Raw genomic sequence first — 17,470 nt, forward strand, 5'->3', positions numbered from 1 at the left:
CGAATTTTATTCTCTCTTTGCATGTTCGCTTCTTCTTTCTTTGTCTGCCCATTGGGTTAATGCTGTTATTGTGACTGCTTCGTATTGGCGACTGACCTTCCTTTTGGTAAATCAGAGATCCGTCACGTTAGTGAAGAATGGGTCTTCGAGTCTATACTGTCGGGGTGAGGAAACAAAAAGGTGCCATCGGTGGTGAGCGGAGAGTAATGAGACAAACGGACCGGTCCCCGGATTCAAGCCAAGCTCCCCAGTCCAAACCACCAGATACGAAGCAGTCCAGTCAGTCCAGTTGGTCCACCATGCCACGCGCCACCGACAGCTTGTCTCATCGAGCCCCTCCTAGAGTCACCTAGCTTCTTCATGTTTGCTTTGGTTCTTGGAAATTAACGTTCCTGCTGCAGGAGTAGCGCCTGGTCGGCGCCGATTAACAGGGCAGCATTGATACTTTGTGCGGAACCGCGCGTATGCCTTTGATACATCACCATCAAGTGGGCAGAGGTGGCATATACGCATTGAGCCACTTCACCAATTTCTCAACGAGAACTAAACATAGTCACAGGTATGAACGAGTAGGCGAAATGACGGACTCCGCGTTTGATAAAGCGTAGTCCGCGAGTAAGAAGTAAGACGTAAGACATGGGGATGTGGGTCAGATCAAATTCATTTCAGCGCGATAGATCAATGAAATATGACTATGTTTGCGGCGGCCAGAGGCCTGGAGCTGTTTGCCCAGATGTTTGCCCGGAATCACGATTCATGACCCGGTGTTGGGGGCGGGCTAATCCATATGATTCTATACCAGTCCAACCTTTCGAAACAACCCCGACTGAGAAAGTCCTCCTGGATTCCATCTATCCGACCTCCCCTGGCCAACGATAAGAGTTCATGTACCTGGGCCTCACAAGTAGCAAGGGCCCGCGCGCGAAGAAGGCGATAGCCAAAGAGATAGAATCCGATGCCAGCACCAGCAGCGGAAATCAGGGCCGCAGCCAGGTTACGATAGGAGGGGGAAAGCGCCCCAAGACACAGGATAATCCTAGATTTAGCACCAGTCAGTTTCTCGTCTTTCCGACAAGCGCATAGACTAGAACCATCTATACTTACCAAGTAAGTGTCTTCGTTTGTCGGCCCGGATTGTGTACCTTGCGGAGGTCTTGAAGATGACTTGCAACACGCGACAGGTCCCTGATGAGAAAGTCCCAGTGTACAAGAAGGAGGAACATGGCTTGAGTTGAGGGGGATCTATCTCCTATCGGTTCTTCTGGGAGTTGCGATGGCTTAAGTTAGTGGGGGAAAGGCAAAAAGGAAGAAGAAGAAAAACGGCCCTCGTGCGTTGTTTGTGCGGGTCTCAGATGGAGGTGATCTGGTTCTGGAACGTTGGTTACTGTACCTTTTCTCAATGATTCGGCGTAGCTTCTCAGCACTTTGCCGCGCCATTCAAGAAAACTGTTTAGGTGGTAATCTGCAGATAGCCTGCAGACCTCGTGACGAGACCAGAATTCTCCTGGAGGTGCCGGGCCCTGCTGCTGCTGCTGCCCTGGACTTGATCTCGTGGGCAACTTATCGGTGATATTGTTTTGGGGCCAGGGGGGGATGAATGCCGCGGTCGAGACGGAGACAAGGCTGTCACTGGATGGATGGCATTGCTATTGCTCGGAGCAGGGGAGGATTCGTCTTTGCTGATTTCTGCCATGGTGAAAAGACGATTTCTTCATATTCTTTTGTGGAGAAAGATGGGAAACTGAGAGAGAGTCGATAACTGGCCCTCTCCAATGCGGCGGGTGCTTGATATATTACCTCGTTCTCATCTTTGCTACCACTTACAAACAACTAAAGAACGAAACCCTGTGCTGACTCGAACCTTGCCCCATCCCTACTCTGGAAAAAGATGGAAGAGAGCGCCGAACTAGGCCATGCCCTTTATTGAGACGACGAAAAACATGAAAACATTGAAGCTGCTCTCTGTCGAGAATTCCAGACTTCTAGTCGCGTCAAGGCGGCCTTAGATCTCACCATTGCTTGATGTTCGCCAATAATTAGAGGGGCTTTGAGTTAAAGGACTGGGATGTCTAAACATAAAGGCGACCTACTTTTCCACTCCTCCTACTTGTCGGCATCTCTTTTTATCTTCTTGCTTTCATCGCCTCAACATTCCAAAACCAAGGGCTCAAGAATTGGGTTGTACGACTAGTGCGCCATCAAGAAGATTATGACGGAGGCGGCCAGGACAACTATGTCTCATTTGAGGTGACCATTATCCCTTCACTGCATTAGGTCGGAGGGAGTCGCTAATTCTGACTGCTTGCGAGGCTCCAAGCTCTAGCGCGCGTTCTTCTGAAAACTATCTCTAGAACTGCGCTGACATACGGGCAGCACCCCATTGCGCATATGCACCTACGGCTGCGGTGCCCCTGGCTCCCTTGGACCAGAGATGAGCTCGCGAGTCTCGGAGAAGAGGTCAAGCATTGCGCGTGTAGGCGTGACAGGCACTGCCATGGCTGTTTGTTACACCCTGGAGACTTTGCCAGGGATGAAACGAAGCTCAATAGACGGATAAGGTATTCGAAGACGAAAAGCGCTCGAGATTTCAGTTAGCGTGAGTGGGCCCTTTCGGGGTCCCTCTGACAAGTGGTATTAGCAGTTGACCTTCTACTTAGACTAGAGTAAGGACTGGAGAAGAGGATGAAGGAGGGATAGGGAAACTTTGGCCCTCTCGGCCTGCACTCACCTGCAAGGAACCAGACGAAGTACCCTTCCCCAGAAGTAGAGCATCCATTGAGACTCTTGCCCTTGGCTGCTCCGACAGCGCTCACATCGTGGCACAACTTCGGGGTTAAGCTGCACGATGGAGAAACTTGTAGGTGGAGAGAGCAAGAGCGAATTCCCCGCCACTTAGACATGTAGGCTATGATGGGGAGGAGACGGCAGCCAAGGCCGAGGGTCCTGTGCGCTCCGCCACCACAGCTTATATTGGTGTGGGGTAATAACATGGCGAATCTCTTCCTCGAGGATTGGACTTTCGCTGTAGTTGTACTGTTGGAGTTTCAAGGATGGCCGAAAGGCTTCGTGGAACGGGATGGAACGATGGCGTTCCGCGTGCATTTGTAGTATGTAAGACGAGAATGCATACACGACACACGAAGGTCGACGTGGACACCTCTGGTCCGGTAAGGAATAGCAAGGTAAACGCCCAACTTGTGTTCAAGACAACTCGTATCATAGCTAATAGTGAGTGGTAGAGACGATATTCGACGAGTTACATTGCATAGGCGGGACAGAATAAGCCACAACGTGGCACTGGGTTCACGACGTAAATGGGCCGAAAGACCAGCTCTTCGGCTTCACCAGAGTTGAGCGCCAAGAATCCGGGATGCAGCAGCAGGGAGGGTGACGGCACACTCCACTCCCCGACAGTCTGTTAAATCCTCCTGCGGAGACATGGGACTTATAAATAGCTGAGAATACAAAGGAGGAAGATGGGTAGAAACGCTGTGCTTATACTTTCCTCCCTGCTGAGGCACATCCGCATAAGTTGGTTACACGAGCGTCGAAATCCATGAGCGGGACGGCAGTGAAGAGAGTGAAAGGAGTGAAGAGAGGCGTACCAGTACCGGTCTCCCGGTATAAATCCCCATTGAGTGCTACTCCGAAACTCTGCATCTTCAATATGCACACTTGAACTCTTCGCGACGACGAAAGGGCTAAGAAGAGCTGGGTCACCGGTGACATATCTGCAATATCAAAATCTTCGTTCGGATCTGATCCTGCTGTGTGACCGTGCCCCTATGAGGTATTATCGTCTTCACAGAACCCAGAATGAATCTTGTTGTATAATCTCGACCTTTGATTCCTGGAATCGACCAGGTTGCCCTCAGCCACAAAAACCCCGGCAAAGGATGCGGAGATGCTACGGCGGAATGGTGATCAACAATCGTGGTCGTATGACCGGTAAGGTGCTCCTGCTCACCCTCGTCACGTTGCCTGCCGCTACAAGTAGTTTATAAATTGAGAAGGAAGACAGAAAAAAAAATGCCAAGGAGCCTGTGTCGATGGATCGTCGTCCATCGCCCCTGTTGGAACTTCGCACTGCCCCGCCCCGTCTCGTCGGACCGTGCTCGATGCTGTGCTAATTCAAAGTTCCCTGCGCAGATCAGTGGGTTGACGGCTACCGGAAAGCCATCCGCCTGGCTGCCTGGCGTGGCCTTTTCTGTCAGAAGGACATTGCGGATTTAGGGCAATGGGCTGTGCCTGTCCACTGCTTTCCCGGTGTAACCGCTGCGCTTATTGACGCCCTGACTCTGATGACATCTACCACTTCAGGGGGGTTCGTTCGGCGCTCGTCCTCCAATTCGCATCGATTTCCACTCCTATGAGAATGTTCCCAATCCGATCATAGCAGAGAGAGAGAAATGGCATTACTTTGCAGTTGATGGAATGAACTCGCCCCATTGAGTGTAGACAGGGTCCGGTGCCTCAAGGGAATCTTGAGAAGAGTGACCCATAAGCTTGACCGGGGGTTGATTCGAGGCCAGACTGGGGAAGGATGGTCATATTGGCTTATCCGCGATGGGACAACAGAACAGTAGCCTTAAAGTAGTATAGACTTCAGGCACATTTCGACTTTGTCCCCAGTACCGCCTGGAGCGCCTTCCCCAATGTATCTGGTTACGACAGATTCTTCTTGCAAAAATGTGAAGAAATCCTGGGAGATGTGCGTAGCATGCTGGGTTATTATGCAACTTCCTCTAAATGCTGGATGGCCCAATGCATCCTGTGCTACACTTGGTACTTGGATATGTAGCACAGAAAAGAAAAAAAAAAGAGGGAAAAAATTTAGCAGCGAGTTCAACTCCTACATTGGCAGGACGATGTCATAAGCGTTTCGTATAATTGGGCCAGCGCTGGGAAAGGCGCCCAAGTTCACTTTGGACATGATTAATGGATCATGGCTCTAGATTTGAGGACATTTGATAGAAGCTCTCGATGCTGGAGACCAGCTGACACTGGCTCATTGGTGGCTGATGGCGAATTTTCAGTTGTCAACCAGTTGGTTGTGACCGCTGGAGCTTCCTGCCAACGCACGTGATGTTCTGAAGCTTTCTATGCCGTGCCACACACAGAGCTTGATGCTGTGGCTTGATCTGTGGCTAAGTCTCCACACTCCACGTCGACATTCTCCACGGTCGTGTGAATTGAGAGATTCCGCGCTCTTGCCCTAGCAAAAGCCGTTCTCAAACGTGAATCTTCGACTTGTTTCCCCCATTAACTACGTCCTGCTTTCTCTCCTCCACAATCGCGCATACAAAGCGCCTCTCTAGCCCCCTAAAATCTCCTTCAAGCAATCTCCTTCGATCGTCGTCAACACCTCGCGTGACTACGAAACTCGTTAGACCAAGGCCAGCGTATCTCTCATTTTTCCTCCCCCATTGATCGCCCGAATTCACCGCCAAGATGATGGACCAACGAGAACTCGACGCGAGGGTAAAGGCGTTGAATAAATCGATTTCCGCAAACGAACCCGCCGCCAACGCCTTGGCTCTATTGAAGACGTTGAAGGAGGATGCGGCCCCAACGGAGGAGATGCTTCGGGTATGATCCTCATCTCCCTTCTATGAGTCTCCTTTATTTGCCCCCATGGCCAACACATGAAAACTCCAGTTTTTTCCCCGCCATTTTTCGCTCTCCTCGCCAAATTGCCAATTTTTGGGGGAATAAGGGCGTACAATTTTACTGACAAAATCTGGTTCCATCACTTAGGCGACTAGAGCTGGTGTCCTCGTAGGCAAGCTCCGATCCCACCAAAACAAAGAAATCGCCGCCGCCGCCGCCCAACTGGTTTCGAAATGGAGAAAGCTCGTCGAGCAAGAAAAGCTAGCCAAAGCCAAGCACGCAAAGCTAGGATCCCCAGCCTCTCGCGCGTCGCCGGCCCCCTCGGCAGCCACGACGTCAGCGGCGGCGACGGCGGCGGCAGCTTCGAGTGGTGGTGCCCCCAAGAAGTACCAGGGCGATCCCGAGAAGCGACGGGCGGAGACGGACAAGGTCGACACGAAGAGGACCAAGTCGGATATTCGCAACAACTGCATCAAGCTCATGTACAACGGTCTCGCGTACCGGTCGACGGATCACCAGGATGTTGTGCTGGCCAAGGCCGTCGCCGTCGAGGATGCGGCGTTCAGGCTGTACGGGGGCGATGAGAAGAACAAGGAGTATCCCAAGAAGATTCGTTCGCTGTTCCAGAATCTGAAGAATAAGACGAACGCCGAGCTCGGTCGCAGTGTTATGGCGGGCGATATTTCACCGGACCGCCTCGTGTCGATGAGTGACGTGGAGCTCCTATCATCCGAGCAACGCAAGACGAATGAGCTGTATGAGAAGGAGAATATGAAGAAGGCTCAGGTGCCCATGATGGAGAAGAGCGTTACCTCTGAATTCAAGTGCTCGAGGTGCGGTCAGAGAAAAGTTTCGTACAACCAGGCACAGACGCGCAGTGCTGACGAGCCGATGACGACCTTTTGCGAGTGCACTGTCTGCGGTCACAACTGGAAGGTGAGAATTCTCTACAGTTTTCGAGAGGTGTTCGATCGGGAAGCTAATTGTAATCTAGTTTTCGTAAACTTCATCAGCCCCGGCAGCTTATTAGGCTGTGAGGGTTGGGTTCTTCTAATGCTGGAGATGTTCATTACACTTTTTCTACTTGTCCATTTTCTTCTTCCCATTGTCGTTTTTTTTTTTTTTCCTCTCCACCTCTTTGTGATGCGATTCAAGCAATGATGAGATGACAACTTCCCCTTCACGTCTCACTGGAACATTGCATCGGTTTGGTTGTTTCCTTTTATTTTCTTTTATCCTCATCCCCTGATGAATTTCACTGCGAGGAGTTCCGGCAGGATCAGGTGCCCTAGGCCAAGGGGTGGTTTACTTTGAGAAAGGAGAGCGGAGGAGGCGCGCTCGTGAGTGAGAGTGAGCAACTGAAAGCTCCGTTGTGGTTTTTTAGAGCCAACACTCTACTTTTTCTGTTACATAGATTCAATCCAAGCCTTGCAAAGGCAGACTCACGTTGCAACTTCTTTTTTTTTTTTTATCAAGATGCAAAGAAGTACAAGATTTATTTAGCTTTTGGTGATACATCTATTCCCACAGCCTTAAAGAGATCTGCACCCTCATCCCCCTCCTCCAGCCCCATCTCCCCGATATGTTTCCAAAACTTGCTGACATGCCGCGTCCCGGAGTCGCAAAGCAAGGTGACCAGCCTGCTCCCAGGTGGTAGCTTCATAGCCGTCACGACAGCCGCGACGCAGTTAACAGCACTGCTGCTCCCGACGAATATGCCATCATTCTCAACAAGCCACCGCGCCATCCTCGCGGCCTGGTCATCCGTCACCTTGACGGCATCGTCGATGAGTTCCCTCCCGACCTCGAAGTTGTTCGTGATACGGTTGATGCCCACGCCCTCGACCATGGAGTCGACCTGCTGGCGTCTCCGAGTGCCCTCCTTCTCGGTGGGCGAGTACATGACGCCGTGGCGAATCTTGTTATACAGTCCGCTGCCCTGCGGATCGGCGAGGATGATCCTCACGTTGTTAAGCTTCATCTCCTCCTTTAGATACTTGGCGACGCCGGATATCGTCCCTCCCGTTCCCGCACCGGCGATAAAGGCGTCTATATCTCCTCCTGTCTGCGAAAATATCTCGGGGCCCGTCGTCTTTATGTGTGCTGTGTAATTCGCGTCCGACTCGAACTGGTCTGCAAAGAACCCGACGCTCCCGTCGCCGTGAACGGCCTCATGTTCCCTGGCGCGTGTCCTAGCGAGATTGACGAAATGGCCCGGCGAAGTAATCGGTGCGACGGGCACGCGCTCGACGACGGCACCCAGGTGTCTCAGCAGGTCCGACTTTTCCTTGCTCTGATCGTCTGGCATGCAAATGTGCGCCCTGTAACCTTTCGCCCTAGCCAATGTGGCCAGTGAAATCCCGGTACTCCCCACCGTACCTTCGTATATGGTATCGCCTCGACCAGGCACGAGCAGACCCTTCTCCTCGGCGACCTGTATCATGTTGAGTGCCACGCGATCCTTGGGACTTCCTCCGGCGCCATTGAGGAATTCCGCCTTGGCTAATATCTCCCTTCCCGTAGCTTCCGAAAGACTCTTGATCCTAACCAGCGGCGTATTCCCTATACACCCTTCGAGGCCCTCGACGATGGCGGATATATCGACCTCGACGGCTTCGTGGTCCTGCAGCGTCACGGGCCCGCCTCCGAGCCCTCCGCCGAAGAAGAAGAGGCTGTCGCGGCGCGCATCGGATTCTTGTTTCGATAGTGTTATCGTGCTTCTTCGTCTTTGGCGGCGGCGGCGGCGTTGCTGGTATCGGTTTTCGAGATCGGGGTAGACGTCCTTGAAGCCGAGTGTCACGAGGACACCTGTGACGAAGGCCAGTGTTATGGCGGCGGTGCCATAGGCCTTGGGATGGTCGCTTAGGGACATTGTTCGGGTTTCTCTTCTTATTCCACCATGATCAAGGCTATGAATCGGAGATAGAGAAAATCACGAGAGAAAAAGATGGATTCTCATGTTGAAGCTTGAAAGAGAGAGCTGTGAGCTTAGTCAGGAGAATTTCAACAGTCCGAGATGACGTCTTCGAAGAATAGAAGTTTGAGTGGACCAAGTACCTTGTACAATTCTCCGGGTATGACTAAGCAAACTTGCTCAAGCTCAGGACATCCCATATCCCCAATTCTTCTCAAAGAACCAATCCCAAAGAGGGAAAACAAAAAGTTGCCCATTGTTCTGAAAATCCCCGACCGACTCTGCTTCGGCCCCCCTCTCACCTCTCCAGCCAGTCATGCTTCCAATGACTTATGACGGATGAGGAATGGACTCTCCGATCATGGCCGGCCTCATCCGGCAACTCTTTCAACAACCGGCCTGCCAGGCCACTAGACGGTCACTCTCGAGGATAAGACCGACGGCCCCTTGGCCCAGCACCACCGCCGCAGACCCATGCAGGCGTCACATGTCCTCTCGGAGAGCCGCCGCGGCGACTGCAGCAGCAGCGGGCGGCAGGGACAAGAAGAAAGGGAACGATGGACGGTGGCAGCAGCGGAGCGATTTATTACCGGAGGACAGGATATCGGAGTTTGAGTCGTTTCCTATGGTGACGGCGAAGGATTTACGGACGCATAAGCAAAGGCCGAGGAGAGTGAAGATGCTGCTCCGGGATTTCATAGAGGGTGAGTGCTTGGGCGGCAGGTGGGAAGGAGGGGAAGAAGAACTATTCACAGGCCCCCAAGAAGCTTCGTAAACGGAAACACTAAACCCCTACGTAGACAGTCTATACAACCCCCACTACGGCTACTTCTCCAAAGAAGCCGTCATCTTCAGCCCCGGCGAACCCTTCAACTTCCCCGCCATGCGCGACAACATCGAGTTCTACTCCGAGCTAAGCCGGCGCTACACCGAATTCGAAGACCGCCTCGACTTAGCCGAAGGCGCCGAGAACCCCACGCGCCAGCTCTGGCACACGCCCACCGAGCTCTTCCGCCCCTACTACGGCGAGGCCATCGCGCGGTACCTCGTCGCCAACTACCACCTCACGTCGTACCCCTATCACGACCTCATCATCTACGAGATGGGCGCCGGGCGCGGCACGCTCATGCGTAATATTCTGGATTATATCCGCGACATGGACCCGTCGGTGTACGACCGCACAAAGTATCGCGTGATTGAGATTTCCTCGTCGCTGGCGGCCCTGCAGGCAAAGAACCTCGCGGGCGACCACGCCGACAAGGTCGAGATTATCAATAAGTCCATCTTCGACTGGAGGGAGAGCGTGCCGTCGCCGTGCTTCTTCCTCGCCATGGAGGTCTGGGATAACTTTCCCCACGACGGCATCCGGTATGATCTCGAGACCGAGGCGCCGATGCAGGCCGTCGTCCTCGTCGATTCTGACGGCGACTTTTACGAGTTTTACACGCCGGAGCTAGATCCCGTCGCTGCGCGCTTCTTCCGCGTTCGTCATGTTGCCACGGGCGGGCGCTATCCTCACCCTTACCCCTCGCATCCTTTCTTGAGGAAGTTGCAGAAGAATATGCCGCTGGCGGGAAACCTCTCCGAGCCCGAATATATCCCCACAAGGCTCCTGCAGTTCTTCGAGGTTTTGGAGAGGTACTTCCCCGGGCATAGGCTACTAGCTTCAGATTTCCACTCTCTTCCTCAGGCTATTAAGGGGTTGAATGCCCCTGTAGTGCAGACTCGGTTCGAGAGGAGGATGATTCCCGTGCGGACGCCCTTGGTATGTATCTCATTCACTTTTTATCACGGATTTCTCTTTTCCGAGTTGATATGCTAACGGAAAGCGTTACACAGGTCCACCAAGGCTACTTCGACATCCTCTTCCCCACAGACTTCCAAATCACGGAATCCATCTACCGCGCCATCACGGGAAAATTGACCCGCGTGCTCACCCACGAGGAGTACATGCGCCGCTGGGCCTTCGTCGAGGATACCGAGACGCGCACGGGGGAGAATCCCCTGTTGAGCTATTACCAGAATGCTAGCGTCATGTTTACCCTGTAAAAGCGGATTTTTTCTTCTTTTTGATTTTACTAGCTGGGGTTGGTATAACCCCCTGTTCCTCTCCTCTCCCTCCGTTTAAGAGGCGTTGAGGTCGATGTGTTGTAAAGAAACTTGTATAAATAGCGGGAATGAAAATGGATAGAGAGCAAAAAGACACGGAAGTGGGCAAGGGGTCGTTGAGAAATGACCCTCTCTCCCCCATAATATAGAATATACCCTTCTTTTAGACTCGGTGAGTGAGGGACGATGAGAGGTGACAACGTTTTAACAGTCTTTATATTTACAATTCGTCTCGTCGACGAAAATCCCCTCCCCAGCTTCCTTGTAACCCATGAACACTCTAAAATCACGAGGTATGAGAAGGGATATATATCTCATTCCGGTTTTCTTCTAAATTAACACACAGGAACCCCCAAACCGTCATCATAATATTTTACAACTTGAGCTTCTCCTCGAGCCACTTCGCAGCGACGGAGACGGCGTCATCAATAAGCTCGGGCTTGGCACCCTGTCCTTGCCTCGTGGGCTCCTTGCCGCCGGCACGACCGCCAATGACCTCCGTCACGCTGGTAGCCCAGGCCTCGGCGGTAACACCATTAGAGGCGAGATGCTGTTAAAGGGGAAATAGTCAGTAAGGGGTGGACTTCGTAAGATGTAGGTCCGGGCAGAGTAAACTTACAGTTCCAACGTAGACGGCATGACAGACAGCGCCTTCCTCCTTGCTGCCACCAAAGAGATACACCGACTTCTCCTTATCCTTAGACTTGTAATAGTTGACAACTTCGGAGATAGCCTTGGCATTAGCCGAAATGGGCAACCGTCCAACGAACCACTTCGCCTCCTCATCCTTCTTGAAATGCTCGAGAACGGCATCCATGGCGGTCTTCGACTCAGCCTTCTGGCGCTTCTTCTGCTCAGCGAGAACAGCCTGCGAAATCTTCTCGAACCGCTTCTTCAACGCATCCTTGGTCAGCGTGGAGATTGTGAGCTGGGAGAGGTCGACGCCGGTGGTCTTGACAGCCTGCTCCTTCTCGGGTCCGTTGGGGAGCTTCTCGAGGGCGTCGAGACGCTTGGAGAAGTCGTCGGCGATGCGCTGGCACTCGTGGGCGGCGTCGCCGGTGTAGGCGATGATGCGGCGGATGCCCTTGGCGATGCCAGACTCCTCGACGAGGATGAAGTCCTTGATGATGCCAGTCTGGTCGACGTGGGTGCCACCGCACAGCTCGATGCTGTACTTGTGCCACTCGGGGTTCTTGGGGTCGGCGACCATCTTGTCGATGTCCATGCCGACCGAGACGAGGCGGACGGGGTTGGGGTAGGTCTCGCCGAACACGGCACGGCATCCTTCGATGGACCTGGCGACGTCGAGGTCGAGGTCCTTGGCGTAGATCTTGACATTCTTCTTGACCCATTCGTTCGAGAGATCCTCAATCTTCTTGAGCTCTGGAAGGGTAACGGCGGTCTTGTGCGAGAAGTCGAAGCGGAGCTTGTCTGCGTCGACGAGGGAACCCTTCTGGTGCACATCGTCTCCAAGGACCTCCCTTAGAGAGTGGTTAAGGATATGGGTGCTAGTATGGTTATTCCTGATGGGCGATCTCCGGAGCTCATCGTAATCGCAAACGACCTCATCTCCGGCGGAGAGCTGGCCGTACTCGAGGTAGCCGTTGTGTACGATGTACCCGCCGAATGCCTGGACATCGAGAACCTTGAATTCGGTGGAGCCATCAATGACTAACCTGCCGGTGTCGGCAACCTGACCACCAGATTCGGCGTAGAAATTGGTCTTGTCGAGAAGAACGCCGATAGGCGTGTTGGGGGGGAGGTCTTTAGTGGACTTGACGAAAGCCTTGCCGTCGAAGATAATCTGAACCTTGCCGGCAATCTCCTCCTTGCGGTACTTGGCGTCGTCGTCGGTCCGCTCGATGGCGAATTGCTGCTCCAACTCGGCAATCTGGTGGACGTTGAGCTTGCTGAAAGTCTGGACCGCATCCTTGACGACCTTGCTAGCTTCCCTGGCCTTCTCGCGCGCAACCTCGACCTCGGAATCATCAATTTTAAGTCCCTTCTCCTCAGCCATCAACTTGGTAAGATCGACGGGGAAACCGAAGGTCTCGTAGAGAAGCCAGACAAGAGCACCGTCGAGCTTCTTGTCCTCCCTAGCGAGCGCATCTTTGGCGTACCTCTCGAATTGGACCTCACCACGGTCCAGGGCACGGGCGAAGGCGACTTCCTCCTCATCAAGGATCTCCTGAATATCCTGTTGCTTCTTGACAATCTCGGGGAACTCCTCACCCATCTGCTGCACCAAGGCCGGAAGGATCTTGGAGAAGAAGGCACCAATCTCGGTATTGAAGTACTTCCTGGCATAGCGGGCACCACGACGGAGGACTCGGCGGACGACGTAACCGCGGCCGTCGTTATTGGGGACAGCACCGTCGGCGATGGAGAAGGTCAAGAGTCGGATGTGGTCGGCAACAACACGGTAGGCGGTATCGATGCCGTCGGCATCATCCTTTCCATACTTGTCGCTGTACGGCCGGGCACCAGTGACTTCTTGTATTTGCTTGAAGAGAGGAGTGAACACGTCGGTGGCGTAGTTGGAGGTGGTGTCTTGGAGGGCCGAAACGAGACGTTCGAAACCCATGCCGGTGTCGATATGCTTGGCGGGAAGGGTCTTCAAGCTCTTGTCCTGTTGGCGATCGAACTGGATGAAGACGATGTTCCAGACCTCGACCACGAGAGGGTCGTCCTGGTTGACGAGGTGCGATGCATTGCGACCACCGCCAACCTTGTCGTAGTGGATCTCACTGCAGGGACCGCAAGGGCCTTGGTCGCCCATCTCCCAAAAGTTGTCCTTCACATTTCCGGGAAGGATGTGGTCTTCGGGGACGCCGACAGATCTCCACAGCTCCTTGGCCTCCACATCAGGCTCAAGCCCCAGGGCCTCGCTGCCCTCGAAGTAGGTGACGTAGAGGCGCGCAGGATCCAGCCCGTACACCTTGGTCAGAAGCTCCCAAGCCATCTCGATGGCCTCCTTTTTGAAATAATCTCCAAAGGACCAGTTTCCCAACATTTCGAAGAATGTCTAAATGTACTTGTTAGCTCGCGGTCGTCTCTCGGGTCTTATCAGACGTATCGTGACCTACATGGTGATAGCTGTCCTTGCCGACATCGTCAAGATCCTGTTTTAGTTAGAGTCAGTCTATATTCGAGGGCAGCGGCGCATAGATATGGATCGACAGACGTTATGTTTGCCTCCAGCACGGATGCACTAGTAAGAGAGGATATTAGCAATCTCGATTTGCAGACCCTTGTCATTGGAGAGGAGTACCTTTTGGGTATCGGCAGCACGCTTCAGGTTCGCCATATCATCCGTCTTTCCAACGGTTCCGAGGAATATGGGCTTGAATTGGTTCATGCCGGCATTGGTGAAGAGAAGGGTGGGGTCATTGTGAGGGACGACGGAGGAGGACGGGACTGCAGGAGGCGAGGCGAGCGTTAGCTAGGTCGAGACGAATTGGCAAGCAATTGAATGGAAACAGAGCAATGTGCGACTGGCAGAGCTGATTGGGAAGGCTGGAAACACAAGCGAGAGGTGACTCAAGGCCAAGGAAGCAAAGAAAGCCATTGCGACCGCAGTGACTAGGGCAAACGACAGTCTAGAGACATGCTCTCGAACACAACAGACAAGGCAAGCCGCTATGCTTTGCTGTGCGGTTTATATCCACTCCCTTCACAAGCCCAAGACAAAGGAACAAGGTCTTTCAACATACCGATAGTATGGCCCCGCTCCGCAAAGAAATTGTGGAAAGTCTGGCGGACCTTTTGGCCAGTCCACTTATCCGCCATGGTCGGCAGAGTCGAGTAGTTTCGTGTAGAGAAGAGTCGGGGGTTACGCTGGAGGATAGAAGAAAGGTGTCGCGCTCGGAAACAGGAGGGAGTAGGGTTCGTTCGGATGTTGTTGCTGTTGTTGTTGTGGGAAAAAGAAGAAAGAGAAGGTATCGCGGCGGCAGAAATCTCGAGAGTATTATTTCGTGTAGTAGGAGCAGCGGTGGCGGAGTGTAAATTGGTGGTGGTGGGGTAGTTCCTGGAGCGATGAGGGGCTAGCAAACTCTCAAAATTATCGATAGGACAAGGAGGACAAGGATGAGTCAACGCCGCCGTCGGGGCGATAACAGCTGGCAGAAGATAAGGCGGAAAATCGCGGTTAGATACGTATACATCTGAGAGCTGCGTCGGGAATTTTGTGGTGGTCTGAAAGGCAAAGACCGCAGGCGTTTCTGGAACAGCAAGAGCGGCCTTGCCGAAATGCAGCTGTCTTCGCTGCTGCTGGCGAAGCAGCCGCCTCAGCACAGTCATACTGGCCTAGTAAGTTCAGAATGCTGTCACATCAATACAGCATTCTCCCTGTCATCTAGTCATCGCATCGCGGATTACTGAATTGGCGTGGGCTCTTAAGAAAAGGGAGCAGCTGCATCATCCATGCGGTCAATTGGTTTGGAATTGATGGTCTGGTCGCGAACAGATTGACCAGGCAAAGGTGGGGATTTGCCGAGGTCAACCCGGAATTTCAGCGCTCCCTCAGCTCGTCTCAACTTGAGCCTGAGTCTGCGTCCCAGGCCATGATGAAGCATAAGGCATGAAATTGGTTTACTTCACAGTTTAAGAAATAGCAATTGACTTGGATTCTCTGGCTTGGATTCTACGGCTGGTCCAGCCCCATGTCAGCGCTTCGTAATAGGTCAACTGGTGTCTTTGAATCGCCAAGCTTGTGCATCGAGCGGGGAAGGACATGGAGTGTGCATATCATCCTGGTGCGGGCAGAACAATGACACCAGTCCGGATCGGAGCTCAAGATAGGATGTCCTCTATGTCCTGTTCCAATCCACGGGATTCCAAGCTGAGCTGGCTGCAGTTGAGACCTGGAGTTTCTCCCCAGCGCTCAGGGGGCGACAAAGACAAAGGGCGTTGCCGAAAATGCGACTTCTCGTAGGGGGGACCGGCGTAAAACTCTCTCTGGATCACCTGTTGCGGGGTACAAGCGATGCCCACCAAATCCCTTTGTTCGATGCGGTACAAGTCTGTACCCCTCTACCTTTTGTACTTTGCCAGCGGAATGGGATCGAATCGCGCAGAGTCTCTCAGAAGCCACGGCACGCCCCGACACTGTGCTAGTGCCTTCCACAATCGCAATCCCGTGCTTATTCCGGCGCTTCCCAATCCCCACTTACACGGGGGAAGCTGCCACTGAGGATCGAATTAGACTCACCCATCCTTTTTCCCTCCATCTTCCCACCAAGTCCATGGTCTACGTACGACTCCAATTTCCCTTTTTATAAAGCGAGTGAGATCCCGAAATCTTGAAACTCTTTGGCTTCAGCCCTTTCCTATATGCCTTGCCACATGTCGTAATATCTTGAACCTAAGCCCCCACGTATACGCTCAGCACTTCTTTTGCCCTGGGCGTGACCTTGAATCCATTCCCGAACCCACCACATCCACAGTCGCACACGAGACCACTACAAAAATGCTCTCATTACAAGGCTCGTTCACCAACAACTACGATCGCCGACACCCCACGTCTGCCTCGGCAGCGTACGAACAGCAGACTATACCGAGCCCAAGCCGCAAGCGGAAAGCCGATGCGCAGGAGAATGAGAGGTTATCGAAACGGCTAGGTCGTTTGAATATCGGTACGTTGGGAAAATGCGCAATGGGACTTGCCCTTCGCCTTGGTTCTCCACGCGGCGCACTGAATCGAGGACCAGGCTGCCCGGTGTGCTTTTTCGGAATTGAATATACTAACTTGACATTCTTGAACTCGTATAGGCCAGAATATTCGCAGACTCTACGCCACGGTAGAGGACGACACATCTACCAATCAAGCGCAGACATTCCCACCACCAGCCAATGCCACCACCAGCACCTTCGGCGCCGGCACCGGAGTCAGCAGCGACCAATTTTCGAGCGCAAGCCTAGACGACGACCTCATGCAAATGGACGACACCAAGCACAAAGTCTACATCTACAACCTCGACGACGAGCTCTCCTCCTCCGAAAGCGAAGCCGAGGACGGAAAACTCATCTTCCTCCCCGATATCGAAAAGGCCCTCAAGGCTAACCGCATCCCGCCCATGCTCCGCGCGAACCCCGAGGGCCAATTGGCCGGGCACAACATTGACGATATGCAGCTCGTGCTTTATAACGTGCCATCTTCGTTGACGGTAGCGCCGGAGCATGATAGCGTGCGGAAGGCGATTATCGAGGCGAGAAGGCGCATGCGCGAGAAGCAGAGGCGCGAGTCGGAGGATGGGGAGTCTAGTGTGGCTAGCAGCCCGGCCGTGACGCCGCCTGTCTTGTCTGAGGACGAAGATGCCATGGACCTCTCCTGATGTGTCTGGTTCCCCCCATTGATTTACGGAACATATGGACCACACCACACACAAACTATCTCTTTCTCTCTTATGTGAATCATAGCATGGCATGGCAGGGTCTTTTGGTTGGACGGGTACGGCGTTACCCTATCCTGGTGGAGACCGCCCGGCGTTTCCTGGCAACACACAACGAAACAGTTACGGCAGACAAACTAGACGGAAGATACCCCTGGGATGTTTTACGGCGATAGAGGTCGCGGCCCTGGTGGTGGTGGACTAAACCAAACCAGGGACTGGGTTCCAGCAAATTGTATGCTGAGAAGTCGGCAGTACAAACGACAAACGGCACGACCCATGAGTACGAGGGGTGTTCGACAGCGTTGGGGGAGGCTTGCTTTTATCGGTTGGACCGACGGCGTTTCTATTTTTCTTCTACTTTGTAGCTTGGCGTGTCTTCTACCACCGCCAGCATGATGGCTCGTCAAACGGCGTTTTTTTCAGGAATAGCAGGTAGAATTTCTTA

General features: G+C 53.2%; 4 protein-coding genes and 1 pseudogene across 4 annotated transcripts; 3 read left to right on the forward strand and 2 right to left on the reverse strand.

Annotated features, from left to right (window-relative positions):
- Positions 1-5,451: 5,451 nt before the first annotated feature.
- SAPIO_CDS7659 (Uncharacterized protein) lies at positions 5,452-6,613 on the forward strand (the record flags this gene model as incomplete). Its single annotated transcript, XM_016789474.1, has 3 exons — positions 5,452-5,589; positions 5,758-6,546; positions 6,605-6,613. 3 exons carry the CDS (start codon positions 5,452-5,454, stop codon positions 6,611-6,613), a joined length of 936 nt encoding a protein of 311 aa, XP_016641301.1.
- Positions 6,614-7,105: 492 nt separating this feature from the next.
- Positions 7,106-8,482, reverse strand: SAPIO_CDS7660 (annotated as a pseudogene; the record flags this gene model as incomplete).
- Positions 8,483-8,885: 403 nt separating this feature from the next.
- Positions 8,886-10,573, forward strand: SAPIO_CDS7661 (uncharacterized protein; the record flags this gene model as incomplete). Its single annotated transcript, XM_016789475.1, has 3 exons — positions 8,886-9,228; positions 9,325-10,289; positions 10,364-10,573. The coding sequence occupies 3 exons, from the start codon at positions 8,886-8,888 to the stop codon at positions 10,571-10,573; spliced, it is 1,518 nt and encodes a 505-aa protein (XP_016641302.1).
- A 433-nt stretch (positions 10,574-11,006) lies between these two features.
- On the reverse strand, positions 11,007-14,932 carry SAPIO_CDS7662 (Alanyl-tRNA synthetase; the record flags this gene model as incomplete). The annotated part of the gene is made up of 6 exons (XM_016789476.1): positions 11,007-11,183; positions 11,253-13,658; positions 13,720-13,755; positions 13,818-13,844; positions 13,905-14,050; positions 14,347-14,932. 6 exons carry the CDS (start codon positions 14,930-14,932, stop codon positions 11,007-11,009), a joined length of 3,378 nt encoding a protein of 1,125 aa, XP_016641303.1.
- A 1,168-nt stretch (positions 14,933-16,100) lies between these two features.
- On the forward strand, positions 16,101-16,965 carry SAPIO_CDS7663 (uncharacterized protein; the record flags this gene model as incomplete). The annotated part of the gene is made up of 2 exons (XM_016789477.1): positions 16,101-16,266; positions 16,403-16,965. 2 exons carry the CDS (start codon positions 16,101-16,103, stop codon positions 16,963-16,965), a joined length of 729 nt encoding a protein of 242 aa, XP_016641304.1.
- Between the last annotated feature and the right edge of the window lie 505 nt (positions 16,966-17,470).

Source organism: Scedosporium apiospermum (genome assembly GCF_000732125.1).
Source record: "Scedosporium apiospermum strain IHEM 14462 chromosome Unknown SEQ_SAPIO_0110, whole genome shotgun sequence".
In the NCBI taxonomy this organism is placed as follows: domain Eukaryota; kingdom Fungi; phylum Ascomycota; class Sordariomycetes; order Microascales; family Microascaceae; genus Scedosporium; species Scedosporium apiospermum.